The sequence below is a fragment of the Melozone crissalis genome, unplaced genomic scaffold (genome assembly GCF_028551555.1).
Source record: "Melozone crissalis strain CALT ecotype California unplaced genomic scaffold, PUWL_Pcris_2 ptg000231l_1, whole genome shotgun sequence".
Classification (NCBI taxonomy): domain Eukaryota; kingdom Metazoa; phylum Chordata; class Aves; order Passeriformes; family Passerellidae; genus Melozone; species Melozone crissalis.
In genome coordinates, this window is record NW_026535993.1 from 2,922,565 (window position 1) to 2,945,416 (window position 22,852).

General features: G+C 48.9%; 1 protein-coding gene across 1 annotated transcript; it reads right to left on the bottom strand.

Annotated features, from left to right (window-relative positions):
* Positions 1-22,578, bottom strand: LOC128949417 (olfactory receptor 14C36-like; the record flags this gene model as incomplete). Its single annotated transcript, XM_054294278.1, has 2 exons — positions 1-87; positions 21,937-22,578. Coding segments are annotated over 2 exons (729 nt in total), but the record flags the coding sequence as incomplete, so codon positions are not given.
* Positions 22,579-22,852: the final 274 nt, after the last annotated feature.

The window sequence follows — 22,852 nt, forward strand, 5'->3', positions numbered from 1 at the left end:
TTACACCTGGGGAGAGCTGAACTCTATTTTAAAAATTTTGTTCAGCGCTGAGGAAGTGAGGATGATCAGGGCCGCAGGAATGCGGATCTGAGAGTGCGAAAATCGTTCAGAAGATCCCAGTGACCAGAAATTACCCTTACAGGACCCTGAGTGGGACCCTAATGAAGAGAAAGATAGAAGGAACATGGAAGACTATAGGTCCCTGATGGTTAGAGGAATAAAGAAATCAGTTCCCTGAAGTAATAACACAAAACTAGCTTTTGATAACATGCAAGAAAAGGATGAAACCCCAGCTACTTGGCTTAAGAGATTAAAGAGGAACTTCCAATTCTATTCCAATATAGATCCTGATAGCTCTTAAGGCTAAGTACTTCTAAAAGTGCAATTGGTTACAAAATCGTGGCTGGACATACGGAGAAAGTTAGAGAAAATGGATGACTGGCAGGAGAAGGGAATAAATGAACTGTTAAAGGAAGCTTTAAGGATATATTTAAGGAGAGAAGAAGAGAAAACTAAAGCTAAAGCTAGAATCATGGTAGCTGTAGCCAGGGAAATGATAGGGGTAACCAGAGATCAGCAGGGACAACCATCGAGAATAAGTGAAAATGGACAAAAGTCCTCCTTTGAAACACCCAAAGATAAACCTATACTACCTCCATGGGTGGATACAAACAAGAGACCAGGGGCACCACTGAGCGACAGGAAACGTTATTATTGTGGAGAGATAGGACACATAAGAAGGGATTGCAATAAACTCTCTTTGGATGAGGCAATGGTAAAAGAACAAGAGGCTCTTGAGAGACTCCTGAGGGATGACAACAAGGGGTGTCAGGGGCTTTACATGCTAGGGGACCCAATGTACCATCAAGAAGAGCCTCTGGTAAACTTTGAAGTCGGTCCCCAAAGTGAGGAATTTGAATTTTTAGTTGATACTGGAGCAGATAGATCAAGTATAATGGAATTACCTGCAGGAGTGACGACTGGGAGGAAGGTCTGTGAGGTGATGGGAGCAGAGGGAAAACCATTTAGAGCCTCCATAGCTGAAAACGTGGAAATTAAAGGAAATGGAAGGCAGTGTGTGGCTGACTTTATCTATTTACCTAATCTAGAAAGTAATTTACTAGGAAGGGACCTACAAGTCTCATTAGGAGTGGGGATTATCCCAAAGGATGGGAGAATGATAGTCCAGATCATGAAATTGACATCAGGAGATACAGAGCAGATAAACCCAGAGGTTTGGGCAGGAGAAGGAAAGAGGGGCTATCTAGACATCCCACCAATAAGAATTGAAATGCAAAAAGGAATTCCTCCCGTTCAAGTAAAGCAATACCCAAGGTCTACTGAGGGAAAAAAGGGACTGACCGCTGTGATTGAGCAGCTATTAGAGGAAGGTACCCTGGAGCCGTGTATGTCTCCCCACAACACCCCTATTTTAGCAATCAAGAAGGCAGGTGGAAAATGCCAATTTGTCCAAAACTTAAGGAAGAAAAATAAGAGAACTATAACCAGGCATCCAGTGGTCCCAAATCCCTACACCCTCTTCAGTCAGATCCCAAGGGAGCATGCCTCGTTTACTATTATAGATTTAAAAGATGCATTTTGGGCATGTCCTCTTGCTGAGGAATGTAGGGATTGTTTCGTGTTTGAGTGGGAACATCCAGAGAAGAGGAGGAAACAACAATTAAGGTGGACGTGCCTACCCCAAGGATTTACCGAGTCCCCAGATCTCTCCGGGCAGGCCTTAGAAGGGCTTTTAGAACAATTCAACCCTGAGAGCAAAGTACAAATTCTACAATATGTAGATGACTTATTAATATCTGGAGAGGAACGGAATAATGTCAGGGTAACAAGTATACACCTTTTAAATTTCCTAAGAGCAAAGGGTTTAAAAGTATCTCAGAATAAATTGCCATTTGTGGAAGCGGAAGTTACTAATCTGGGACACATAATTGGGAAAGGATATAAAAAATTAAGCCCTGAAAGAATTTCAGGCATACTATCCATACCAGCACCAAAAACTAAGAGAGATGACAGAAAACTATTAGGCTTATTTGGGTACTGTAAGTTATGGTTAGACCAATATACCCAAAGTGTAAAATTTTTATATGACAAATTAGTAAACGCTGACCCAATAGAATGGAGAAATGAGGATGAAAAAAACCGAAATAATTTGAAAGACAAACAAACCTCAGCACCTGTCCTAAGTTTGCCCAATCTGGAAAAAGAATTTGACCTATTTGTAAATACTGAAAAAGGAATTGCATATGGGGTGGTAGCCCAAGAGTGGGGAGGGTGTAAGAAACCAATAGCTTACATCTCCAAACTGCTAGACCCGGTAGCTAGGAGGTGGCCCACCTGTATTCAAGCAGTTGCTGTAGCAACCACCTTAATTGAAGAGACTCAAAAACTGACCCTGCGATGTAAAATAAGAATCCATACACCACATGATCTAAAAACAATATTAAGGCCAAAGAACCCAGAAGTGGCTTCCTGACTCCAGAGTATTAAAATATGAAATAATCTTAATAGATACTGATAACCTAGAGCTGGTAACCTCTAAAACTCTAAATCCAGGGCAGTTTCTCTCTGGAGAGCCATTATTAGAACTAGAGCATAACTGCTTGGAACTAGTGGACTTTCAGACAAAAGTTAGGGAAGATCTAGAAAAGATACCTCTACCTTATGGAATAAAATTATTTACTTATGGGTCTTCGAGAGTAGTGGAAGGAAAAAGGATGTCTGGATACGCAATAATTGAAACTGCAGAAAAGGAAGACATGAGATTTACCGAGAAGGGCAAACTGCCTTCTAATTGATCAGCTCAGTGTTGTGAAATCTATGCCTTAAAGAGGGGACTTGACTTACTGGAAGGGGGCCAAGGGACAATTTACACTGACTCATGGTATGCCTTTGGGATCGTTCATACATTTGGAAAGATTTGGGAGGAACGTGGGTATCTGAACTCCAAAGGAAAAAAACTTAGTGCACACTGAACTGATAAGATCAATATTAGAATCTCTACCTAAACCTGCAGAGATCGCAGTGGTACATGTTAAGGGACATCAGAAAGGGGATACCATCGAGGAAAACGGGAATCACTTAGCTGACCAAGTGGCTAAGGAGGCAGCATTAGACTCAGGGGAGCCAGTGAAATGACTCAGGTTAAACAAAGTGTTAGGTGAAGAAAGGAAAGGAAAACTAGTATTCAGTGAGAAAGAACTAAAAGCAATAAAAGAATTAAAAATGCATCGGGGGAACCAAGGGGAGTGGTTGACACCAGATGGGCGTAAACTTTTAAATAAAGCCCTAGCCCAGAAAATGTTAACAGAGATACAGGAATTAACCAATTTGGGGAGTCCAAGGGTTATGTGATCACTATTTAAGAGAAAACTTATGTATCGGAATACATGAGGCAGCAAAAGCAGTAACTGAGGGGTGCTTAATTTGCCAAAAACTAAATCAAAAAGTGATGAGGCAGACCATACGAGGGGGAAGAGAACTAGCCCAAAGACTATTCCAAAACACTCAGACTTTACTGAAATGCCCCCTGTACAGAGTTGCAAACACTTATTGGTAATAGTTGACCACCTCACTCATTGGGTAGAAGCCTTTCCAACTAGAAAAGGGACCGGAAAGCGGAAATAGTAGCCAAGATTATCTTAGAATTCTAAGATCAATCGCCAATACGGGTTGATGAACAATATTGATTCAGATAGGGGACCACACTTTATCGCACAAGTATTACATAAAATAATTGAGGCTTTAGGAATAAAACGGAGATTACATATCCCATGGCATCCCCAGAGCTCTGGGAGAGTAGAAAGAATGAATAAAACCCTCACAAATATATTAACAAAATTAATTGCAGAAATGTAGATGAACTGGCTCAAATGCCTACCCCTTGCCCTTTTAAGGATCAGGACAGGACCCTGATCAGATATAGGGTTTCCGCCCCATGAAATGATGTTTGCACTCCCATTTTTAATGACTCCATATAGTAGTGGGGACTAATTAGAAGGGGAAACCGCTACCTGAAAGTAAATAGAAACCATTGGAAAGACCCTAGAGAGTCTGAGAAAAAGAGGGTATCTTCCCCAAACTTCCCCCCTTGATACAGATGTGCACCAAATAAGTCCGGGAGATTGGGTACTAATGAAGTCATGGAGCAATACGCCATTAACTCCAAAATTTGAAGGATCCTTCCAGGTATTACTCATGATGCACACTCAGGAAGGACACGAGAAAGAGGCTGGACTCACATCACTCCAGTCAAAGGACCGGTACAACCCCCCCAAACAGCAGACTGGATCCAACAGCACCAGCTACAGACGGTTCCACGTGGGTTGCAATCCTGAACTCGGACAATCTCAAAGTTACCTTTAGAAAGAGACCAAAGGTTGCTTAGAAAGACTGATAAAAGTACAAGAGACTAATAGATGAAAATTGTTATAGTTTTTATTCAAGTCATCATTATTTATTGTTTTTGTTGTTGACTTATGAATGTAGAATTTTTAGTTTGTGTTGTAGCCTTCATTTGTTTTGGAGTATATTATGCTATTATTGGATTAGAGATTAGAGTGAACATTTTGTTAACTGTTTGGTGTAAAGATTTCATATATTATCTTGAATATAGAGAATGGGTTCCTCCATCTCTTTTAAACTGTTCAAGGTTACAAGCTGAAGAGTTATAAGAATTAAATGTTAGTATGATAGTTAAGTTCAAAAGGTTCAATAGAGTTCTAATAATCTATTTTTCTCCAAGGAAAACCCTGGGGGTTTCAAACCTACTCTCCTACAAAACATTCCTCAGGAGCTATTAAAATGATAGAAAGTGGGAGGAAAGAGAAGGGAGAAAGTTCCCCAATCCTAACAGGCAGGGCCGGGTGAGATCATGGCAATGGTTCATACTGGACTCTTGGGAGGACTGGTGTTATTCCTGTTTAAGGAAAGTATAGGGAGTAAGGAAAATCCATGTACTATCACCCCCTACACGATGGGGAGAACCTTGGGTCACTGATAAGGCTTCACACCAATGTAAATCCTTATTTTTTAACTACTCCCAGTTATTTACCTGTCAAGAGGACGGGAAAGTCTATTGGATTGCGAGAAGCATTGCCTCATTTAGGCAACGCTTACTTGGAGAATGCCCTGTAGGAAAAACTTGGTTTTGTTTTGAGCATGAAAGTAATCAGGAAGGACTGAAAGATCTAATAAAGGAAAGACAATTAACAGTAACCACCAAAAAGGATGAAATAGAAATGCCCTTAGGGAAGGATCTATTCCTAGACCTAGTTGAAAGAATTAGTAAGGAACTAAATCTAACCAACTGCTGGGTCTGTGGGAGTACTAAAATGACAGAAATTTGGCCATTGGAGGGAATTAGTTTAGAACCATTAGAAATTCTAAGGTGGGAACAATCAGGACAGAAACCTCACATTTTAGGACAAAGAAGGAAAGAACAATGGGACTTAAAATCTAAAGTAATTGGGGTAGAATGCATAATAAGGACAGGGAAGAGATATAATACCCCAGTGGGAAAGATGGCATGCAAGAGGTATCTAAAGATTGAAGACTTAAATGCTAGATGGATTCCCCAAGAGCCAAATCAATAATGGTCCACTGGGAAAAAGGAAAAGGGCTGCATTTATCCTGAAGACTATAGGCTGCACAAATGTGCAGAAAAAGGGGTAAACCCCTTTTGGGGAATAAGACAAATCTGTAAATATTGAGAATACCCTTGGGAAGTCCGAGACATCTTTTGGAAAGCCCCCGATCATCTATTTTGGATTTGTGGCAACACAGCCTATACTACTCTTCCAGGAGACTGGATGGGAAGCTGCACTATAGGTGTCATCAAACCTGCTTTCTTTCTATTGCCAAAGGAATCAGGGTCAAGTTTAGGGGTTCCATTGTATGACAATTTGAGAAACACTAACTGGAAAAAAAGGAATATAATTGACCTGGGGGGAAAACAAACCTGGAAGGGAAAAATCTGGACAGCAGAAGAGATAATTAACACATACGGACTTGAAACTAGGGCCCAGGATGGATCCTGGGGATATCGTACTCCAATTTACATGCTCAGTAGGATCATTCGACTCCAGGCAGTACTAGAAGTAGTGCCCAACAGAACATCACTTGTCCTTGACCATATTAATTACCAATTGGCCCAAACTAGAACTGTCATCTACCAAATTCAACTTGCAGTTGATTACTTAGTAGCTGATGAAAGAGGGATATGTGTAAAATTTAATTCATCAGAGTGCTGCGTGAAAATCGATGATAGAAGTGAGGTAATAAGAAACATCTCAACAGAAATACGAAAAATAGCCTATGTGGGAAATCAGGAGCGGACTCCCCTAATAGGCACCAGTTGGTGGGATGATTTTTGGTCTTTTAAAGGGAAATGGTGGAAGAAAGTAATCTTCATAGTAGTGGCAGCATCATTAAGTTTAATAGTCTTACCTTGCCTACTCCCATGTTTAATTAAGATTATATCATCTACAATTCAAGCAAGTACAGAGGTTTCAGAAACAACTGCTCAAGCCAAAACCAAAATAATGATGATTGAAAGTCAAGAAGGAGAACATAAAACAGCTAAAACTGTTTATGACCAGTATCAGAAGTTACGTAATTTTATGTCCACGAAACAGAAATTACAAATTGATGCGGGCTTAAACTCGATCAAAAAGAAAGAGGGGAGATACTGTGAGGAATGAAAATCCTGGAGATGACAGCTCTTTTTCAGAGTAGTAATTGGTAGTTGATGTTAATGAAGTTGATATGGTCTTAATTTGAAGTGTTTGGTCTGTTGTTAAACATTGAATGTTAGAGTTCTAGGACTTGCCTTTAGTTGCCGTTGATAAATGTTGCTATTTTACCCTCTCTTTGTATCTCTCCTCGTCATACTCTCTACTGGTACCCCATGTTAGTGTGCTGCTAAACATTGAATGTTAGAATTCTAAGACTTGCCTTTAGTTGCCGCTATTAGATGTTACTATTTTACCCTGTATTTCTATCTCTCCCCGTCATATTCTGTATTTGTACCCCTTTCCCTCTCACCCGGGATTTGTATCCATTCCCATGTGGAACCACTTCCCCTGCTCCCCTGCTCCCCAGAGGATGTGCACCCGGACTGAATTCAAATGAGAGGCTGTGGGAACTATATGAACCCTCTCAAAACAACAAACCAGCGCATAAACTTTGACTTTAACCCACCAGAACCACACTAAGTCACCCACTCTAGACCAGAGCTGGATTCAGTCCTGGAACCATAATTTTGATAGTACCCAGCTTGAAAGATACCCCTGAACTACGAGCCAACATCACCTTCCTAAGGACTCTCGTGAGGACGGAAGCCCCAGCTGTGCCGAAAGACAAAGCTGCACTCCTCCTCCTCAGCGTTGTCCAGTGGGAGCAGTGGCGGTGTGCACAACCCCTCGGGTTCCCCACCCAGAGCTGACTTTAATAAAGGCCTTTTAAAGGAGCTGGTCTCCTGGCCCTATTTATCACAGCTGGCAGGGGCTGCAGGTTGATGCCATTTGTCCTTGCTGCCCCTCACATCCCCCTGGCCCACCAAGAGCCCCGAGGCAGCCGTGAGGGACAGGCCCTGCTGGCCCAGGCTGGGCTCAGGGCTTGGCCTTTCTGCTTCCTGCAGCCAAGCCAGGCCTTGCTCAGCATTGCAGTTCCCTGCTCAGAGCCTTGGGCTCCCTGCAATCCTGCCCTAAAGGATCTGCTCTCGCCAGGCCCTGGGCAGCCTTGGGCACTTCTTGCCCTCACTGGGGCACAGCCATGCTCCAAGGAACTTGGAGTTTTGCTGCTGACTCCTTGAGCAGCTTCTCCATCCTTCTCTGCGTTCCTGAGGCTCCTGGAGCCAGCCCCAAATCCAGCATGGGGCTGATTAAAATACAGAAAGCCCTCAGGAGCTCTTTGTCTCTCTTCCATTGTCTTTGAGTCTCCAGGGCTTGTGCAGGGATTGGGGTCAGTTTGGACTTCTCTTCAGGAGGGAGATTCCAAAATGCACCTCCTGATTGGTTTTTAATCAAGGGTGCATTTTATTATTTTTCAGTTCATTGAAGAGGTGACGGAAGCGTTCCCCAGGTGACCTTGATGCTGAATGCCTCCTTAGGAGGTCTGGGTATGGATAAGAATGAGCCCCTTGCAGGCTGAGCCTGTTTGGACAACCTGGTCCGCACCCCCAACCTCACCATCGCCCCCTTGGACTGAGATCCCAAAACATCCAAAAATGTTCATGAAATTTATTATTTTATTTTTACTCTGTAACATATTATTTAGTGTTACTATTTTATTATTTATATATTTATTATATGTATTTGTATTTATAACAAGAGTATTGAATTTTATTGCCTAGTTTTTATATTTATATAGAAAAAATCGCTACATTTTTAGTAGACAAGAAAATTAATGCTCGATGTTTCTAAGTAAGACAATTCCCTTTGTGAAAAGCACATATTATATGGCTCCACGCAGATATTTACCATATGTATTTTGATGTATTGATTACTAGTGCTCTATTAACATTTTAATAATAAATGTAGTCTTGTAATTAAAAGATACCTTTTGTAGTTAAAATAAGAACTATTTTAGTAGGATTTTTTAAGAAAGGAATGAGGCACTCACAGCAGATAGCAGCCCAAGGACACCTAAATCTGTCAGAGAAAAAGAATTTTTTGCCCTCTTATCAGAAGAAACTAACATCTTCCTGCCACACAGGCGCTGTAAGGATTAGAAGAAAGAAGTAGTTGCTGATGACCAGACAGAATCCTGTATTTGAATGGAATTTATGCATTATGTAGGAAGTGTATGACTATGCAACGGGCTATTGCTATTAAGGGTTAATCCTTTGATAACGGGTGTCCTTTTTCGGGCTCATGCTGCCCAGAAAAAGGTACCTGGAGGTCCGTAATTCTCTGTCATTATTGTCTCATATTATCCTACTTCAAATTGTCCAAATTATTATTACTCAAATTCCATTACTATTTTTATACCCATTATATTAGTATTAAAAGTTTAAAAATTTAAAAACAAGTGATTGGCGCTTTTCACACCTTCATTTATTTATTAAGATTTAGCAGTTATTTATTAATTCCTCTTTCTGGTAATTAGATACATTTGTATTCTTGTTGTGATACTTTTAAAATTCTCCTTACAATCCGGGGGTGGGGGTGAGGGCACTTTGGAGTCCATGGTGACATTTCTGGGGCACATTTGGGGCAGTTTTGGGTCTGGGGAGAGAATTCAGAGAGAACTTGAGGGTCTGGCGGACACTTGGGGGAAGCAGGTGGGCACTTGGATGGGCACTCAGGGATTCTGAGGGACAGTTCAGGGCCCAGGGACAGCACTTCGGGATTCAGGGGGGCCCTTGGAGGTCAGGGAGGGGAATTTGGGGCCCTTCGGGGTCCGGGCGGGCCCTTGGGGGCTCGAGGGGGCTCTCTGGGGCGCGGGGGGTGATGGGAGATGTATGTGTGCGTTTCATACACTTTAACAGAGCCGCGGAGCATCACAGGAGTTCTGGGCGCAGCTGCAATGTCTCTCGGTAGGGCGCGGGGCATGACGGGAGATGAAGTCCCATCTGGAATAGCGCTGTACAGGCGCCACGGAGAATGATGGGAGCTCTAGTCCCGGAAGTGTTTTGGAACACGGTATTTGGGGGTGCGGGAAGGCACTTGGGGGACACTTTTGCATCCGAGCCGTGAGTTGAAGTCCTCGGGGGAACTTCAAGGGTTCGGGAGCCTATGGGGGGAGCTCGGAGAACTCTAACCGAGCTCTTTAGGGGGCGGGGCACGGCAGGAATTTTAGGCCCAGGACTGTGTTCTGAGGGGCTCTGGGGCCGCAGGGGATGAGAGGAGATGAATTCCCAGAAGTGGCTGTACCGGGCATCTGTGGGGTTGGGAGCACTCAGAGGTACGTGGACACTTTAGGGGGTCCAGAATGGGCGCTGAGGGAGCACTAAGGAATCCTGGAGGATCTGGGGAACACTTATGGGACATATGGGGGCGGAAGCCGGGGTTCTGTGGAGCGCAGGGCATGACGGGCGTTTTAGTCGCGGCTGCAAAGGGGCTGTATCCGGCCGCAGGGCATGATGGGAGATGTAAGCAAAAAAAAAAATGCTGCCAATCTAGGCACCGCCCTCAGACCTGGATCCCTGGTGCTGATTGGTTGCAACTGCTGATGTGCGGGAGCCTCGGCAAATGGGATGCAGTGGAGGCGGGAACAGCAAAATCAGCCTCCCCCAGTCCCTCCCAGTACAGCTGAGTTGATTCCCAGTACAGACCAGTATAAGCCCGGTAAAGCCCAGTTCATCCCAAGTAGAATCCAGTACAACCCCAGTGCCCCTCCAGTTCCTCCCAGTACAGCCCAGTCCATCCCAATACACCTGAGTTCATTCCCTGTCATTCCCGGTCCCTCTCAGTATCATCCACAGGTACCCCAGTGTCCCCAATCTTCTCTGCAATAACCCCAGTGTCCCCAGTTTTTCCCAGTCCTCCCCAGTGTCACTCCCAGTATGTCCCAGTGTCTCCCACAGCGTTCCCAGTGTTCCCCAGTATGTCCCAGTCCTCCCCAGTGTTTCCAAGGACAGTTTAATTTCTCTCGGTGGCCGTGGCAGCCAAACCCAGCAGTGGGGTCAGTGCAGTGCCCATGGCCACAGCCCCTTGCAGGGGCCCAGTGCAGCTTGGGCTGATGATCCACCCTCACAGCTGGCCCAGGGCAGCTCTGCAGTGGCTTTGCTGGCACCTGGGGCTGGCACACACCTGAGCAGTGTGTCTGTTTGCAGTGGGGAAACTCAGGAGTTTCAGATTGCTTCAAAAAAACCCAAAATGAGAAAACACCTCTTAGGCTGGGAGCAGCCAGCACTCCAAGCACAGCAGGTCCCAGGGGAGTGAGGACAGACAGGATGGGGCTGGACAGTGTGGAGCAGGGTTGTCCACACTGGGTCAGAGCTCCAGGCACAGCTTCTGTGAGCAGGCCAGAGCTGCTGATGAGTGACCCTGGGTCAATATCAATCACAGAATGCTGCAATCACCTCTGATGTAAAGAGAAATAAAATAAAATTTATCCTTTGTAATAGTAATGCGTATTTTTTACAAGTTCTTTGAAATCTTTCCCCATAGCTCGACTAGGAAAATTTTAATGATTCTCACAGGGCTTCGGTGTTGTTTACATCAGACTCAGTCCCTGAGAGCATTTTCAATAAACTTCTCAAGAACTGAAAATTAAATTGAAACTCTGAAGTTTCTTGAAGTTTTAATGGGTTCCACTGAGGAACACGACTGAGAAAGTGTCCCCAGGTTCCAGTTAGAGCAGAACACTGGAGGCAGTGATGACAGCTGGGGACAAACAAGGCCAAGGTGTCTCTGGTGCTGAGCAAAGCTGGATATGTTTGAGGAATACAAAGGGCCAAGGCCTGAGCCCCAGCCCCTGGCCAGGCAGATGCTGTCCCTCCCTCCTTGCTCAGGGCTCTTGCCAGGATGGGCACTGGCATGTGGGGATGTGCAATGGCAAGGGCAGGAGCATGGGGCGGCCCCTGCCAGGCTGCTGACAGGGACAAGGAGGCAATGAGGCCCCAGGCCTGCAAGGGTCACTTGTCTCCTGCTCCTGCCTCAGGCCCAGGCCCAGCAGCCATGGCCAAAGTGCTGCCCAAGTTGGCTCTGGCAGGGCTGTCTTGCAGCTGTTACACATGCCTGTGCCCTGTGCAGCCCAGGCTGTCCCATGGTGTCCCTGCCCTGCGCCTCTGTCCCTGCAGGCTGTTGGCATCCCCCGGCTGCCCCACCTGACTGGCCCCTTCCTTTGCTGCCAGCTCTGCCTCCTGCCTGCCTCTGCCTGCCCACACAAAGCCTGGGGCTGATACCAAAAGGCTTCATTCCATTTTTACCCTGCCTGTGAACTTTCAGCACAGGAACAAGGCATGCAGGGGCTGCTTTCCCAGCAAGGATGGTTGGAAGAGAAGGAGAAGACACCTGGCTCAAAGATGCAGGAATAGAGAAAACAAGGGCTGAGTCTGAGAACTTGAGGTGGGTTTTATGGAAATGGGTAAATTGTAATTCGCATTTAGGGACTGTACATAAGTAACCCACTGGTAGAATTCCATGTCCACATTTTTAGGAGTTATCCCATGTTGCACCTGAATAAATGATACCCTCTGAAATAGCAAATGAGTGTTCAGGACCCTTATTCTGATATTTCAGAGATTTGGTGACAGCGGGGCCTCACAGAACCAAGGAGTCAGCTGTGACACTGTGCAAACTCATGGCACATAGGGTCCATGGTGACACAGCAGAACCCCATGGAACCAAAATCCATTTGGGCACATTGGGGCCACAATGAACCAATGGTCCGTTGTGACACTGCAGATCCAAGGAGACCATTTTGACCCTGAGAAACCTCTTGGAATCAAGGGGCCATTGTGACACAGCAAGGCCTGGTGGAACCATGGGTTCATGGGGACACTGCAGAACCTCACGGAACCAAGGTGACCGTGTTCTACTGCAGAACCTCATGGAACAAAGGGTCCATGATGACACTGCAGCACCAAGGAGACTGCTGCTGTCAGTGTGAGAGCACATGGAACCAGAAGTCCATTGTGACAAAGGATGGCCTGAGGGAACCAAGGGTCCCTTGTTAAACTGTGTGGCCTCATGGAACCATGACCCATTGTGACACTGCGTAGCCACACAGAGCCAAGGGGCCATGTGACACTGCGGTTCCAAGGAGACTTTTGGGACTGAGGAACCTCATGGAACCAAGAGTCCATTGTTCCACTTTGGGGCCCTGTGGAACCAAGGGGAGCACAGTGACATTGCGGGGCCTTATGGAACAATGGAGACTGTTCTGACACTTTGGGACCCAGTGGAACCAAGGGGCCATTAGAGCATGGCAGGGCCTGGTGGAATCAAGGGGATAACAGTGAACACTGTGGGTGTCCATGGAATGAAGGATCCATTCTGACACCGTGGAACCAAGGATATCATTGTGACACTCTGGGGCATTATGGAACCAAAGGTCCATTGTGACACAGCAGGGCCTCATGGAACCATGGAGGCCATTTCTACACTTGGAGGCCTTGTGGAACCAAAGGGCCATTGTGGCACTTCAGAGGCTTGTGGAGCCAAGGGGACCATAATGGCACTATGGGGGTCCATGAAACCAATGGTCTGTTGTGGCACTGCAAGGCCTTATGGGATCATGGAGACCATTGTGACAGTACATGGCCTCATTGAAACAAGGAGCCATTGTGACACTCTGCAGTCCTGGCAGTCCAAGGAGCTGTTGTCACACTGCGTGGCACCATGGAACCAAGGAAGCCATTGTGACACTGCTGGGCCCCATGGAACTAAGGATCCATGGAACAGTGCAGGACCCCATGGAACTAAAGGTCCATGGGGACATTGTGGGGCCTCATGGAATCCTGGAGGCCGTGATGACACTTGGAGGCCTCGTTAAATCAAGGGGCTCTGCAGGGCCTCATGGAACCAAAGAGATCCTTCTGACATTGTGAGTCCCCATGGAACCAAGGGTCCATTGTGACACTGCAGCACCAAGGAGACCCCTGTGACATTGCAAGGCTTCATGGAAGCCAGGGACTATTGTGACACTGTGGAGCCCCATGGAAACAAGAGGCCAGAGTGAGACATCTGGGCCTGATGGAACCAAGGATCCAATGTGACACCACCACTGTGATACTGCAGGGTGCCATGAATCCAAGGGAACAGGGAAGAGTTTTTGCTTGGGCTGGCTAGTCCAACTGCTCTTGGCATGTCGAGGGTCTCTTCTCATGTACCCGTGAAAACCTGGGCCTCTGGGCTTTCCTTCAAATGGAAAAGAACTGCCCTTCTCATTTAAGCATCCATGGCCAAAACAGGATTCCCCCTCCAAAATTCCCAATATCCAGGGATTGCTCCCACACAAAAGCTGCCATTACCAACAAGTCTGGCTGCCTTTGGCTTCCTGAGAGCTGGGTCTCACCTGCCTTCAGACACTGGGGCTCAGTGCTTTTCTTCCTATTGAAAAGAAACATCCTTCTCAAGGTGCCCGTGGCTGAAATTTGGATTCCTCCTCCAAAAGTCGTATATCCATTGATTGCTTCTACACAAAAGCTGCCCTTTCAGACAGGTCTGGCTGGCCTTGGCCTCCTGAGGGCCGGCTCTCACCTGCCTTCCAAACACAGGGGCTCCACGCTTTCCTTTCTGTGGAGAAGAACTGGCCTTCTCCTCCAGGGAGAAGTGGCTGAAATTGGGATTCCACATGCATGATTTCAAATAACCAAGGGTTGCTACCAGACAAAGCTGCCAGGAGAGACAGATCTGTGTGTCCTTGGTCTCTTATCACTGCAGTTCATTAGCCCCTGAAACACTGGGGCTCCATGGTTTCCTTCCTGTGGGGACCACTGTGACACTGTGGGGCCCCATGGACCCAAAGGGCCACTGTGACCCTGCAGGGCCTCTTGGAAGCACAGGGCCATTGTGACACTGCAGAAGAGGAACATTGTGACACTGCAGGGCCTCATGGAACCAAGGGGAGATGGAACAGGTCTGGCTGGTTTGGCCTCCCAGAAGCCACCTGACAGGTCCAGCTGATCTTGGCATGCTGAGGGCTGCTTCTCATCAGCCCCTGGAGAACTGGGGCTCTGTGCTTTCCTTCCTATGGAAAAGAACTCTCCCACTTTCCAGGTGCCCATGGCCAAAAGTGATACTCCCCCAGACAAATTCCCTATATGCAAGAGTTGTCCCAGACAAAATCTGCCAGGACAGAGAGCTATGGCTGCCCTTGGCATCTGGTGGTCACTTCTCATCTCAGGGAAGCCCTGAGGAAAGTATTTGAACAGGTTTGGCTACTGGAACATCAATGAGCCTCTCTTCCTCTGAAAAACTCAGATGATTTTCTGATCATATGTGACTTTTTTTCCTCAATGCATATTATTCATGAAATATTATTTTCAAGTACATAATATTATTCTTCTCACTCTACCAGTGTTATCTGTCACCAAGCACCTCCTCTACATATGGATCCAGGTCACCTGTACAAGCAGACACAAGAAAGAATCCAGCAGGAATGATTTGTCCCTGCTCCCATCTGTCCCATCTCCTCTGGAGCTGGAGGTGCAGCCCCAGCACTTGGCAGGGCTCAAGGGCTCCCAAGCTCAGCTCCTACCCAGAGAACGTGCAGACCCTGGGCTGCTCTTCTTGGCCCCGGAACGCTCAGCCAGGCTGAGATGGACACTGATGGTTTCTGGGCCAGGCTCTCTGAGCCCAGCCCAGCTCCCTGCAAGCTCTGCCAGCTGCCCTGAGCTCTGGGCAGCACCAAGGGCCTCTCCCCAGCCCAGCCCAGCCGGCTCTGGCCCCACAGCTCTGCTCAGGCCAGGCTGCTCTGAGCACTGCCCCACGGCCTCAGCCCCTGGCAAGGGCACAGCAGCAGCTGCAGCTGCCACAGGACTCAGCCCCAGCATGGGGGAACGTGCCTGGCCAAAGGAAAGGAGGCTCCCTGGGTGCCCTGCTCTCCTCTGCAGGAGATGCTGAGAGCTCTGCAGCCCCTGCTGCCATCCCATCTGCCCAGGGCAGCACAAGAGCCCCGGCCTTGGGGTCCTTGTTGCCTTTGGGAAGGCAAGGCGACCTGGTTCTGAGGAAACGGCACGGCGACCCACTCTCCAGGGTCGCTTGGGCCAAGAACACACGCTAACACCAACGTGGTGGATGGTTCAAAGGCCTTTATTACTTCTTCTCATGGGGTTTTATAGTCTAAGGGGTTCTCTATGTCAAAAGGGAGTCTGTCCTTATTATCTATGGTTAGTAAGGAATGGAAAATTACTGGGTAAGGAATGGAAAGTTACTAGCACTACTGTTAGTGGGGCCACACTCCTAGGGTAATCTCTTATCTTAGGTGAACAGGGGGTCCTGCCTTTCCGTGACATCGCGTAATCTTCCGGAGCGCCTGTCTCCCTATCTACCACATCTCCTCAAGAGCTGCTCCTGCTCCAGGCCCAGGGCCCATCCCAAAGCTGGGGCAGCCACAAAGCTGTGCTCATTTCTGTTCATTCCTTCTCTGATCAGGATGGATCCTCAGCAACTTGGAGGTGTCTGATGAATTTTACATTTACAGAGGCCTCCTGTTTCTTGATCTCTTCAATTCAGGAATTCAGTGAGAAAAGCTCATAAACATTTGTTCAAAACACCCAAACAAGACAAGCCCATGGGAATAATTCAAGTCTTGAATTCTGTGTCTAATTAGAGAGATTCCAGAAGTGTATTCAGAGTGAATCTACTATATTGAGAACAATCAAAGGAGAATTGTTTTTTCCTTTTTGGTTTTCTTTTCCCCTTTTTAAATTAGTATCCGCAATCCCCAGTTGATATTGATCCCCAGCCCCTCCTCATGCAGACTGAACAGATATAAAAATAAAGACCCTTCATGACTGACAATCAATCACACTTTGTCCCTACCCCCTCCCCACCCTTTCCCCTATCCAACCCCTGGCACTCAGAGCAGTTGAGGAATGGAGTCACATCCAGAGGTGTTCCCAGGGGTCAGGATTGGGGCCAGGTCAGTGAAATCTCTTTATTGCTGATCTGGATGAGGCCATCGAGGGCACCCTCAGTCAGTTCCCAGGTGAGCCCAAGCTGGGTGGCAGTGTGGCTGTGCTGGAGGGCAGGAAGCTCTGCAGAGGGATCTGGCCAGGCTGAAGCCATTGGCCCAGGACAATGGGATGAGGTTCACCAAGGCCAAGGGCCACGTCCTGCCCTGGGCTCACAACCACCCCAAATCCCTGGTTGTGCCCTGCCCCTGATCCCCACAGCCCGTCCTGTTTCCTTCATCCCTGCATTGCCAGGGACTCACTGCTCTGGGGATGGAGGGAGGTGCAGGTGCCACCACTGGAGTGGGAGCCAGAACTCACCAGGTTTGTGTCCTTTGGGGGTCAGGAACTGGTGGGACTCAGAGGCACAGGAAGTTTCTCTTCGTGGCCAACAGACCATGGTTGAAGAGGACACAATTCAATATAACCATGCTCTTCCCTGAGCCATGTGCAATGTCCCAGCAGCATCTGACATGTCCACCATCCACAAGTGATTTCCATACTAAAATTAACTTTAGAAAAATGTGGTTCTGTGATAGATATAAATAGAATTAAGTTTTTGTATCAGGATGCTCGTCCTGAAGTGGGGATAAAATGGACTGAACAATTCCTGATTTGCAAAGCTGTCAGTGGTGGATGGAAAACGGGGTCAGGCTGCTTTTGGTGTTGAGGAAATGCTGAAACCAGCCTGACTCATTTCAACTCCTCCTGTCCTGGCTGATCTCCCCTCTTTCCTCTTCCACCCATTGGCTTTTGTCTCCCCCCAGGCCCCTGTGAAGAGCCTGGCTCTGTGTTCTCCATCCCCTCCTGGCTGGCACTGCCAGGCTGGGATGAGGAGCCCCTCAGCCTTCCCTGCTCCAGGCTGGACAAGCCCAGCTCCCTCAGCCTCTGCTCACAGCCCAAGGGCTCCAGCCCCACCTTGGAGGCCCTTCCCAGGCCCTGCTCCAGCTGCCAGACCTCTTTCCTGCCTTGAGGACCTCAAACCAGGCCCCAGTGGCCTGGATAATCCATGTCCTTGATGTGCTGGTCACACAGCCCAGCCCCCTATCCCCGTGTCAGGCTCTGGGACTTGATCTTGTGGAACATCTTTGGGGGAGGCTGCAGCTCCAGGTGGACCAGGGGGATACCAGGGGGCAGGGACCCTGCTGGGCATGAACAGCTTTGGACTTCCGGGGGGAATCTGTGAGGGGGGTCTGGGGCAGACTGACCAACCCAGTGACCTCACACAGCCCTGCTGTTATGTCAGACAGCCCCCCTGTGACATCACAGCCTTGTCTGTGATGTCACAGCCTGTTCTCTGCTGTCCCACAGCTGATCTCTGATGTCACAGCCAACTCTGTGATGTCATAGGCTGCTCTATGATGTCAGTCCTCTGCCCTGTGATTTCACAGCTGGCTGTGTGGTGTCACAGAAACAGTCTATGATGCTGTAGCTGCTTTATGACCTCACAGAACCTCTTTGATGTCATGGATAACTCTGTGACCTCATGTTACCAGATGATAAATTGTCTACACCAGGTGAGCACACACAATGCTGGTTCTCCAAAACTCCAGGCCTGTGAAAACCACACAATGCCCATTGTGTCAGAAGGGGAACTGAAATTCACCAGCCTCAGTGTCCTGCCAGCTCAGCCTGGCCCACTGGAACACTGGGGCCCACGAGCACCAGGGACCACCAGAGAGACCCCCCAGGACAGCAGAACGCATGGGTGAAGGGGAGGGGAAATATGTTAATGATTTTGGGGAAATGATTATCATATGTGTGTTTAGTCCAGGACAATCAATGCATATGTGTGCAAAATACAGAAAATAAACAGAAATCTTCCAGCACTCAGCATGCACAGCTTTGGGAGGAGCTATCCACCTGGGCATCTGGCCAAATAAAGAATGCTGCTTCTTAATGCTGCATTGCGGTTATGGAGTTTTAATATTTTGCTGAATTTTGGGTGACACTTCCACTGCCAAGGTAAGCTCTGTCTCTTGCAGTTTACAAACAGAGAAGGGCTGGTGGGAGATGTGGTGGTCGGAGGCTGCCTGGGGCACAGTCACGATGAAATAATCAAGTTTTCAAAATCCTCTGAAAGAAGGAGGGACATAAACAAAATGTCTACACTGGAATTACGCAGGGCAAACCTTGGCCTATTCAGGATGCAGATTTGGAGAGTACTGAATCAGGTACTGATTTTTTAAGGGAAACAGCTGTTAAAACTAAGGTGTCCAGGAAGGATGGACACACCTCAAGAAAGTAATCTGAAGGGGGAAGGAGCAGCCTGTCCCTCTGTGCCAAAGTTGAACCAGAGAGGAAAATGAGTGTCCTGGCTGGGCATGAGGGTTTTGTGGGAACTCAGAAAAAATAGGTCAGGCAAATCAGGAAGTTTTTAAGGATGTTGTTTGGTCATGCAGAAAGAAAAGTGGAGAGGTGAAAGCTCAATTAGAGCTTCACCTGGCCACTTCTGCAAAAAGTAATTAAGAAAACCTTTTATAAATAAACTAATAGCGAAAGGAGGAATAAGGAGAACCCCTACTCAATAGTGGATGCACTGGGGAATAGAGTAACTAAGGATAAGGAGAAAGCTGAGCTGCTTAACACTTTGTGTATCTCAACTGTCAAAAAAAAGGCATTTTCCTCAGGACAAGTGCTCTCCTGAGCACTTGATGGGCACAGGGAGCAGAACAGCCCCCTGTAATCCAGGAGGAAGCAGCTGGGAACCTGCTGAGCCCCTCAGATGCTCACAGGTGTCTCTGGGAGCAGATGGGATCCATCCCAGGGGGATGAGGGAGCTGGTGGATGAGCTCCCCAAGCTGCTCTCCATCATTTACCATCAGTGCTGGCTCAGCCGGGAGGTCCCAGAGGACTGGAGGTGCCAATGTGAGCCCATCCCCAAGAAGGGCTGGAAGGAGGAGCTAGGCAACTCCAGGCCTGTCAGCCTGGGTGCCTGGCAAGGTTATGGAACAGATCACCCTGAGTGCCATCACAGGGCACCCACAGGATGGTCACAGGATCAGAGCCAGCCAGCGTGGATTTCAATATCTGCACTGATGATCTGCATGAGGGGACTGAGTCCAGCATCAGCAAATTTGCCAATGACACCAAGCTGGGTGTGAGTGTGGTTGTGCTGGTGGGTAGGAGGGCTCTGCAGAGGGATCTGGACAGGCTGGATCCAGGGACCAAATCCAACAAGGTGAGGTTGAACAAGACCAAGTGCCAGGTCCTGCACTTTGGCCACAACAACCCCTGCAGTGCTACAGGCTGGGGACAGAGTGGCTGGACAGCGGCCAGGCAGAAAGGGACCTGGGGGCACTGATGGACAGCAGGCTGGACATGAGGCAGCAGTGTGCCCAGGCTGGCAAGAAGGCCAATGGCTCCTGGCCTGGCTCAGGAATGGTGTGGCCAGCAGCAGCAGGGCAGGGATTCTTCCCTTGCACTCGGCGCTGGTGAGGCCACACCTCGAGTGCTGTGTCCAGTTCTGGGCCCCCAATTTAGGAAGGCCATGGAAGGGCTGGAGCATGTCCAGAGAAGGGCAACAGGGCTGGTGAGGGGTCTGTTACACAAGTCCTGTGAGAAGAGGCTGAGGGAGCTGGGGTTGTTTATCCTGGAGAAGAGGAGGCTCAGGGAGACAAGGCCGTGTCAGGGCACAGGTTGGACTTCATGATCTCCAAGGTCTTTTCCAACCTGGCTCATTCTGTGACTCTCTGGAACCACCCTTGGAGCAGTTGCAGGAGGAGCCCTGGGCCTCCTCTTCAGAAGCTCCAGCAGCCCAGGTCCCTCAGCTTCTCCTGCCAGCCCGAACGCCCATCCTGTCAGTCCTGCAGAGCCTCTGCAGCTCCTCCTCACTGCCCAGAACAGGGAGCCCCAGAGCCAGACACAGCAGCCCAGATGTGCCCCCCTGGCCTGGGGAGCCTCTGGCAAAGGAGCAGCTCGAGGCAGTGCAGGAGCCTGCAGACAATTCCTGCAGCACTTGAAGGATGATCCTGCTGCCCAAGGGATGTTCCCATGGTGCCAAGACAGGAACTGCAATGGGGAGTGGGGCCAGAGAGAAAGGGCAAACAGGGATGGGCTGTTTGAAGGGAGGGTACAGGGGTGGAAGAAGAAGTAATCTAGATCAGGAAAGAGTAAAAAAAGCAAAGATGAAGCCAAGGAAATGCTCGGGGCTGTTTGGGGGTGGCTGCCAGGCAGCCCTGGCTCTGAGCAACAGCATCTGCAATGGGACAGGAAACTCCCAGCTCATGGGAACAAACTTTCTGGCTGACTGCAGAGGCCAGGACAAAGCTGAGTGGTTTCCCTGGTGTCCCCCTGGCCTTGCTGGCCCAGGGGCTGATGGCATTTGTGCTCCCTCAGGTTCATGTCCCCACAGCAACAGCATGGGGGTGCTCCCCCTGCTCTGTGCTATGCAAACAGGGGCTGCTGAGCCAGTGCTGCCGTGTCTGTGCCTGCAAGGATGGGACACCTGTGTGAGCTGGGGGAGAGGTCAGGGCTGCAGAGGGGGGATGTTGTTGGCAGCTCCATGAGGATGCTCTGGGACGCTGCCCTGGGCTGTGCAGCGCACTGGGGATGGATCAGCCCCTGCTCTGCTGCTCCTTCCCGTCTGCCCCAGGCCCCTTGCAGAGCCCCAGCCATGCTGTTTGCCCCCAGCCTGCCCACAGCCAGTCTGGGGCTGCTCACGGGGCTTTTCTGTGCTGAGCATTGGCCTGGGCATGTTCTTGAGAGAGCATGGGCAAGGAGCCTGGAGCCCCCAGGGCCTGGGCTGAGGCGTCAGCGCTGCCCCAGCAGTGCCCATGGCCTGTCCCTGCTGCAGCCCCGGCACTGCCACCCCCAGGGCTGTGCCCGGCCCCGAGAGCACTCAGGCCCTGCAGCAACACCAGGGCCACCAGGGCAGCGGGGCAGGGCCACGGCAGCAGCACTGGCAACACCAAGTGCTGCTGCTGCTGGGCACAGCTGCTGTGCCAGCCCTGATCTGCCCCAGCTCTACACACAGACATTGCTGCTGCAGCTCCAGAGAAGGGAACAGAAGGGGAATCTCTGGTGAAAATTCTGCTGAGAGATCCTTTATTTCATTTAAAGCCACTGAGAACACAGCTCATGTTGACACAGTCTGGGGGCTCAAGGAAGGTGGATAGAAAGAAAATTAGAAATGGTAGAAACAATGGCCTTGGTTTAGGGAGAATATTAAAAATTAAAACAGAGGGGGAAAATAAGCAATCCAACAAAAACTTCCAAATCTCACTTTTATTACAAGAGATATGCAGAAATTGGCAACCAGTTTAATGTTTTCTAAATTTTCCAGTCATCAGTCTCCACACTGCAGCCTTGAGCTCCTGGTTCCTCAGGCTGTAGATGAGGGGATTCAGGGCTGGAGGCACCACCGAGTACAGAACTGACAGGGCCAGATCCAGGCATGGGGAGGAGATGGAGGGGGGCTTCAGGTAGGAAAATGTGCCAGTGCTGACAAACAGGGAGACCACGGCCAGGTGAGGGAGGCAGGTGGAAAAGGCTTTGTGCCGTCCCTGCTCAGAGGGGATCCTCAGCACAGCCCTGAAGATCTGCACATAGGAGAAAACAATGAACACAAAACAACCAAAACCTAAAGATGCACCAACCACAATGAGCCCAAGTTCCCTGAGGTAGGATTTGGAGCACGAGAGATTGAGGATCTGGGGGATTTCACAGAAAAACTGGCCCAGGGCATTGCCATGGCACAGGGGCAGGGAAAATGTATTGGCTGTGTGCAGCAGTGAATAGAGAAAGGCACTGGCCCAGGCAGCTGCTGCCATGTGGGCACAAGCTCTGCTGCCCAGGAGGGTCCCGTAGTGCAGGGGTTTGCAGATGGACACGTAGCGATCGTAGCACATGACGGTCAGGAGAGAAAACTCTGCTGAAATGAAAAATACATACAGAAAGAACTCTGCAGCACATCCTTTGTAGGAGATGTTCCTGGTGTCCCGGAGGGAATTGTGCATGGCTTTGGGGACAGTGGTGCAGATGGAGCCCACGTCGCTGAGGGCCAGGTTGAGCAGGAAGAAGAACATGGGCGTGTGCAGGTGGTGGCTGCAGGCTACGGCGCTGATGATGAGGCCGTTGCCCAGGAGGGCAGCCAGGGAGATGGCCAGCAAGAGGCAGAAGTGCAGGAGCTGCAGCTGCGGCGTGTCTGCCAATGCCAGCAGGAGGAAGTGCCTGATGGAGCTGCTGTTGGACATTTCCTGTGTCTGCACATTTCAACGTAAAGAAGGAGGAAAGACAGGGCAATGGAGGGGAAATTTCTCACAGAAA